The sequence below is a fragment of the Carassius gibelio genome, chromosome B2, assembly GCF_023724105.1.
Source record: "Carassius gibelio isolate Cgi1373 ecotype wild population from Czech Republic chromosome B2, carGib1.2-hapl.c, whole genome shotgun sequence".
Lineage (NCBI taxonomy): Eukaryota > Metazoa > Chordata > Actinopteri > Cypriniformes > Cyprinidae > Carassius > Carassius gibelio.
This window is the reverse complement of record NC_068397.1, coordinates 2607805-2615742: the sequence shown is the minus strand read 5'-3', so window position 1 is coordinate 2615742 and position 7938 is coordinate 2607805. Positions and strand designations below refer to the sequence as shown.

Genomic DNA, 7938 nt, shown 5'->3' with positions numbered 1-7938 from the left:
ACTTTTGTTGACTTTTTCATCACATATTTTCTGCACAAAGCACCAAATTATTTGCAAGCCTCATCTGTGCGCTTCCAAACTCCTCAGAGTTAAAAGTGGCTCAAACACATGGCCCCAAAGCATGCATCGGTGCTGACGAGGAGAGTTAGTCAAAAGCATCCTATCAAGCTATCTTAACAGACCAGACTGCCTGCTGCCTGACTCGTTACAGTCCGAAGTGTCTCAGATGCACGGCTGACCTGTCATCCTTCACACAAATATAATGTTCTGTAGCACTATTCACCAATCAATCACATGCACCAGCCTCCCAGTCTAAAACATATACAAGGCAAAAGAGGCTTGCGTATAAGAAGCTTCTGGACTTCAGCACAGCTCCTCACGTGCAACTCCATCCAGAGAAAGCACTGCACATGCAGAGAGAGCACGAGCCTCCAGTTCACACGCTCTGCTTGAACACTGGCAGATCATTCCAATCACGTGTAAACACATACAAGAACTCAGATTCAGCCACACAGACGTTATAAACACAATCACAAATCATTCATGAAATGTAAATTCCTTGTAAGTCTAGATGCACTGTAGAGACTGTACATGTGTGCATTACTCTAAACTGATAATAATGACATGATGGGATGATAATCTTGCTGTAAAACTAGCTTGTGCTAGATATGGTTTTGCTAGACAGTAGTTTATAATAGCCTTTTTTTTTGTAAACTCTCAAAGTTACGAGAGGTACTCATGCAGAATAAAATATTTATATAAATTCAGTACTTTTTTGGCAATGCTATGCTTGTTTAGTTTGGCCGTGTTGCTAAAACGAACGTGTTTTTCACAGTTAATCTGTTCACAAATCTGTTCAGGAATGTAGAAAAAAACGGAAAGCCCTTTGTTTGTGCTGCAGCTACAAAATCATGCTTGTGACCTCAGAAGTTACAAAACCCTACAAAACCTACAAAAGAAAACCAGCAGCACTGGCTTAAAATAGATTTATTGCATACGTGTAGAGTCTTTTTTTCTTATTCTAAGAGACAGACTTATATTAACATTACTCTTACATTAATGTTTTTATTGCAGTCAGTTGTCAGATGAAGTAAGAGCTCACACACATGTTTAAAGCATGGTTTTGGCTGCTAGACTGACTCACTTTAACTCGGTGAATCCAGTGTTTGTCTTGTTTTCCCACCGGCCAAACAATGTGCTGTTTGTCATGGATTACACAGCATCTCTTCCTCAGAGGACATTTGGAGACAAAACACCAATCAGTGGTTTGCTTGATTTAAACGTTAGGCTATTTTAGCAGTTCAGTTTCCCTGCCACTGACAGATTTGACCGTTTGTTAGTGTTAAATATAAAAATATATATATTTAAACTGACTTCTGTCATGCAATACATAAAAAAATAATAATTATACAAATATTTTATCCTGAAAGAACCCAGGTGGAAATATTCTAAACCTCGGTTACACGTGTGCATTATTATGAAAACGGCGTCATATACTTTTCTAAGTTATTATTAGCTGAATAAAGTCTTTGTTTGGGGTTTTGTCAGCTGATTCCAGCTCATTTCTGTTTCTTACATTGTTCAATCACATTTGGAGCAGCTGATTGCATCACAGCGTTCAGCTGCGTGTAAAATCTAAATCCTATTTGAAGGAATGGCTATTGTAAAGGCATCTCAGGCTCTTGTACAATGGGCTCGTTGTCAAAGTCAGAGTAAACCTGTGTAAGAGGATCGAGTATAAAAACCCCTAAACTCAGGGCTCTGCTGACAAACCAACGAGAACCAGCCGAGTCACAGACGCGCCTGTCCCAGCAGAGATCATGGTTAGCCGGTAAGAAACCTTCTTGATTCTTTCCTGTATAACACAAGCTGTATGATGCTTATGCTTTGGATTGATGCTGTTTAAGTCATTGGAAACATGTCTGTAGTGATGTTGTTAATTTGCAAAAACATGCACAGATTCTCTCAGATTTTCCTTTGTGTGTATTTACATTTTTTATTTTACAGTCTTGTTCCTCATGTACATAGTATGTACTTATTGAAGTATTTCTGAACCCTGTGTACTCACCTTGTAGGTACACTGTAAGTACATGTACAGTAAGTGCACATACTGTAAAACAGACTTTTTCCTCTCATTGTTCAGTTTTGAGCACCCTGCTGGAGGCTATAAGAAGATCTTTGAGACCGTGGAGGAGCTGAACGAACCTCTTCCAGCAACCGTCACCGGTATTTCCCTCTGTTTACATCATTTTAGGCTTATTTATTGACTTAAAATTTTCTGAGGAAATTATGTGCCTTTGTAAATGTTTATATATCAACCATGCACTTAAAATTCCTTCCATCAAAATGCTTTAGGAGGAAAAGATGATATGCTTGTTTGACCTGACTAATGAACGTTTATTTATAATTGTGCATGGGCATTTTTTATAGTTTTATATTGCATTTTATATATATAATAGTTTTTATACATTTCAGGGATTCAGAGTCTGGAAACAGCTTGAATTGCATGTTAACCTCTGGTCAATATATCATCATTTCCTGTGTGTGGTTGATCAATACAGTTCAGAAATAAAGTCGAGATAAAAACCCTTGATGGTGTGTCGTCTGCAGGCCGCATCCCCTCGTTCATTAAAGGCAGTCTGCTCCGTCTGGGTCCCGGTTTGTTTGAGGTGGGAGCGGAGCCCTTCTTTCATCTTTTCGATGGCCAGGCGCTCATGCACAAGTTTGATTTCAGCAGTGGACAGGTCACGTATTTCCGCAAGTACGTCAAATAACCTTCACGTTACTGAGATATGCTCCAGTTAGCTCTTTAAAAGAAAAGAACATTTGAAACATATCAGTCTTATTTTGGTATCAAAATACTGTTATAACTTTTATAAAAAAGTTTTTAAAAAAAGTTTTTTTTTTAATTTCAATTAATTTAATTCCATGTCAGTTCATTACAGTTCAAGTTTTAATAATATTTTTTATAATCAATCAAATATGCTTTATGTTAATGTGCCGTTTCCTGCTCCAGTTAGCTCTTTAAAAGAAACAAATATAAAATTTATTAATATAAAACATACATTTTTTTTTATAATTTTTTTTAAATTATTTTATTTTATTTTTTTTATTATTATTTTTATATATATATATTTTTCACTAGTTTTTCTTTTTTTAGATTTTATTTTATGATTTTAAATAATTTCATTTTAGTTTTAGTTAATTTAGTATAAACTCAATTAAAATGAATACGTTGCTTTGGCAAATAGCTTGTTTATTAATTTATTTTCATTGTTATAGTTTCCTTTCAGTTTCAAGTTGAATTAATAACCCTGTTATCCTTGGCATTTTTCTTTCTCACAGGTTTGTCAAAACAGATGCTTACGTTCGTGCGATGACTGAGAAGCGAGTGGTGATTACTGAGTTTGGGACCTGTGCTTATCCAGATCCCTGCAAGAACATCTTCTCCAGGTTTGATCTCTGATTGCTGGGATGCAGCACAGGTTTGGTGCATCAGGAGTCTCACATCTTCTCAATTGTGTCAGGTTCTTCACGTATTTCAAAGGCGTTGAGGTGACAGACAACTGCCTGGTAAACGTTTACCCCATCGGAGAGGATTTCTATGCTGTCACAGAGACTAATTATATCACTAAAGTCAACGTGGACACCTTGGAAACCTTGAAGAAGGTACGACAAAGACATTGATTTAAATACTGATCTTTCCAGCATTTAAAGAAATGTTTCTTGATCATTTCTAAAGGTTGACATGTGTGACTATGTGAATATAAACGGAGTAACGGCTCATCCGCACATAGAGAAAGACGGCACGGTCTACAACATCGGAAACTGCATGGGGAAGGGAGCCTCGCTGGCCTACAACATCGTCCGAATCCCTCCTAAACAGAAAGGTTCGAGCTCGTACAGTCTCTGAGCAGTGTTTAGTGAATGCTGGTTAAATGAGAAATAAAGCCTTTGGTTAAATTGCAACAAACTCTTCCAGACAAATCAGACCCCATTGAGAAATCCAAGGTGGTTGTGCAGTTCCCAAGTGCGGAAAGGTTCAAGCCGTCCTATGTGCACAGGTGACTGAGCACGCTTTCATTTATTCTGCATTTGGAGCTATTTCTATAGGCAGAGAAATGCTGAAAATATAGTGTCTAACATTTTTTTTGTTTGTTTTGTTTTTATTTATTTCTGGCTTTCGTACACAAAAAATTACACAAAAAATGAAATGGTTTTCACTCTAAAATTGCTGAGAAATTACACAGTTATCAATTAATTACATAAATTACATAATATAAATATAAATATAAAATTACATACATAAATTATGAAGTAGAAAAAAGTAGTTTTTTCTTTTAAAACACACTCAAATAGTCGATATTTGTTTTATTTACAATTTCGAAAAATCTTTTTTACAGTGTAATATTGTAATCAATCATTATAATGACCTGTACATATTTATTTATATATATATATATATATATATATATATATATATATAATACCCCCAAAAATCACACTTTGAAAAATAGTAAATAGTTAATTTTGTGAACAGAAAATTATGAGTAGAAAAAAACAAATTACAGTAATAAAACAGTAACACACTGTTTGAGCATTCAACAACAAATATATTTTGTAACATTAATAACTGTATTAAACAAAATATCATTTCCACAAAATGTGAGTTTACAGTAATAGCAACTTATCAAGGGTTATCCTATGGCTTTACTTTGTTAATAATAATAATATATAGTGTAGCTCTTATAAGAAATAAACCTGCGATTATACACTCATTTAGTTTAATCTGGAACTTAGTGGAGAAAGCATTTAGTAAATATAGCATTTAAACAGTATTAGCTTCTATTGCTAACATGCAGGTTGTGCAGTATTTGGAGCCAGATCCACAGTCGATAAACCTTCTCCTCTTCCGTCGTTCCCCTTCCTAGTTTTGGGATGACAGAGAACTACTTTGTCTTTGTGGAGACGCCTGTTAAAATCAACCTGCTGAAGTTCCTGAGCGCCTGGAGTATCCGAGGATCCAACTACATGGACTGCTTCGAATCTGACGAGGAGAAAGGCGTACGTTCCCGTCTCTTGTCCTCGATGATGCTGATGTTTGATGAGTAGAGCAGTCCGTGCTGGATGTGAATGTTGTGTTCATTTCTACAGACCTGGATACACATTGCGAGGAAGCATCCAGGAGAGTACATTGACTATAAGTTCAGGACCTCTGCGATGGGTCTTTTCCATCACATCAACTGCTACGAGGACTCAGGCTTCATCGTTGTGGACCTGTGCGCCTGGAAAGGGTAAGTCCTGTAAAACACAGTAAAGAAGATGCATACAGATTTCTGGAATGCAAACCAGGCATGTTTCGTAGCTCAGTGTCCAAAACATCATTGAAATCTGTTGTGCAGTTTGTGCTTTCTTCATATGTGATTGTTTAGTTTGACATATTTATTCATATCAGAGCCTTATTAGAAGTCAGGGTACTGAAAACCAAGGCGAACCAGTTTGCAACTGTCATTTCTGATGACTTTTATCAGGAATATGTAATATGCATGACTTAAGTTGTGCATATAGTATTATTAATTTACATTTAACTACATATATTTCAGGTGATATAATGTTTATAATAAGGTAATTTTTTCAGCTTTGAATTTGTCTACAACTACCTGTGGCTGGCTAACCTCCGAGCAAACTGGGACGAGGTGAAGAGGAACGCCATGATCGCCCCGCAGCCGGAAGTCAGGAGATACGTGCTTCCTCTGGATCCCTACAGGGTGAAAACATTAACGCTCAAGATTCAGATTTTACCTGTACTGCAAAATATGTATATGCTAAAAACAGCTGTTGATGCTAAAAATATGAAAACAGTCAGGCTCGATAAAATATATTTGTAAATGTATTTTGGGGGAAAGGAAATTAATTTCCAGTCGTACAGTAGCCTCCACTTAGTCTCAATGCAGCAGAACCTACTGGAGAATTCTAATCATTTAATAATGTTCCATTTTTTTAATTTTTTTTATTTAAAATTCTTTAGGAACTAAATGTATGTTCCTTGCTGATTTTTATTAAATGTCTTTATTTAAATGTGTTCTATATTCACATGTGTTAAAACAACGCTATCTTCAAGACCAATTCGTACGTATTTTACGAGGTGGCTTATTCGTACGAATTTGTACGACCTCGTGCGATTTTATAAGATTTGTCTAAACCCCAGTGACGGTTGGGTTTAGGTCATTCGTACAAATTCATACGAATTGTGCAACTCGTAAAATACGTACGATTTGGCAAAAATGGTATGAATTTGTACGAGTGGGAAATCTGTATTTGTACGAATTGCCGTGAGATCGGGTTGGTTGAAAACATAAATGCATTCAAAATGCTTTTTAAATACACGTGTCCCTGGATCACAAAATCAGTCTTAAGTCTCTGGGGTATATTTGTAGCAATGGCCAAAAATACGTAGTATGGGGCAAAATTATCCATTTTTACTTTATGCCAAAAATCATTAGGATATTAAGTAAAGATCATGTTCATGAAGATATTTTGTAAATTTCATACTGTAAATATATCAAAACGTAATTTTTGATTAGTAGTATGCATTGCTAAGAACATCATTCAAACAACTTTAAAGATGATTTTCTCAATATTTAGATTTTTTTGCTCCATCAGATTCCAGATTTTCAAATAGTTGTATCTCAGACAAATATTGTACTTCTAACAAACCACAGACCAATGGAAATATGATTTCATTTATTATTATTCAGCTTTCAGATAATTAATAATACATCTCAATTTCAAAAAAATGCAACTGGTTTTAATTTTTATGAGAATGCAGTATATTTTGAAACATTTTTGACAGTTCATTTAAATGTGTTTATTTTAACATATATTTGAAAAAAATATGTTTTGCTGTTTGGGTATATTTAAGGCAAATCCTGCAGCTTCAAGACTTTGACTTTGGACGTTTAACACTGTTTCTCACAGGAGGAGCAGGGCAAGAATCTGGTGTCTCTGCCGTACACCACTGCCACGGCCACAATGAGAGCTGATGGGACCATTTGGCTGGAGCCTGAGGTGCTCTTCTCTGGTCCACGACAAGGTACCACAAACTTGATATATATCCTTTATACCCTCAAATTAAACTGGACATTCAGTGATGTTTTGTCATTTGTTTGCCATTTCAAAGCTTTCGAGTTTCCTCAGATCAACTACAAAATGAACAACGGAAAGAATTACACGTACGCCTATGCGCTGGGCCTCAACCACTTTATCCCTGACAGGGTATGAATAATCACGTCATCTGGTCAGTATTTCACAAAAAGTGTTGAAGAATGCATTTTTCAGGGTGTCTTTAATGATTCGTAGATTTGCAAGCTGAATGTGAGGACTAAGGAGACCTGGGTTTGGCAGGAGCCGGACTCGTACCCTTCAGAGCCGCTGTTTGTGCAGAACCCCGATGGAGTGGATGAGGATGACGGTGCGTCACATTAGCCACACTCAGAGATATTATGTGCTGTCGAGCTTGTATTTTAAGTGACATTTTATTCAACAGGTGTGTTAATGACCATTGTGGTGTCGCCTGGAGCCCAGAGACCTACATTTTGCCTGATCTTGAATGCCAAGGACCTGTCGGAGATCGCAAGAGCAGAAGTTGACATCATGTCTCCAGTCACCTTCCATGGGATGTATAAACCATAGAATAAAGTTACTGTGTACTGTACACCATGAGACTGTAAACTAATCAGAATAAAACTATGGTGTTGCACATTAAGTTTGTTTTTCTTCACAAGTGCATAAACATTCTTTCGCCATCATATGCTTGAAAGGAAAGTTCACCCAAAAATTCCTGATAATGTACTCACCCTCAGACTGTTTGGGTTGTAGGTGATATTTATCTTCCGTAGAACAGTAAAGAAGAGTTTGAGCTGAAACTGTGATCCTTGT

The 7938-nt window shown here is 36.4% G+C and overlaps 1 protein-coding gene across 1 annotated transcript; it reads left to right on the top strand.

Moving 5' to 3' along the window:
- Window positions 1-1676: 1676 nt before the first annotated feature.
- rpe65a (retinoid isomerohydrolase RPE65 a) lies at window positions 1677-7759 on the top strand. The gene is made up of 14 exons (XM_052549199.1): window positions 1677-1831; window positions 2144-2226; window positions 2611-2761; window positions 3346-3453; window positions 3528-3669; window positions 3743-3890; window positions 3983-4064; window positions 4932-5064; window positions 5155-5294; window positions 5639-5768; window positions 6979-7093; window positions 7181-7275; window positions 7360-7471; window positions 7547-7759. The coding sequence occupies exons 1-14, from the start codon at window positions 1821-1823 to the stop codon at window positions 7690-7692; spliced, it is 1596 nt and encodes a 531-aa protein (XP_052405159.1). The 5' UTR covers window positions 1677-1820; the 3' UTR covers window positions 7693-7759.
- Window positions 7760-7938: the final 179 nt, after the last annotated feature.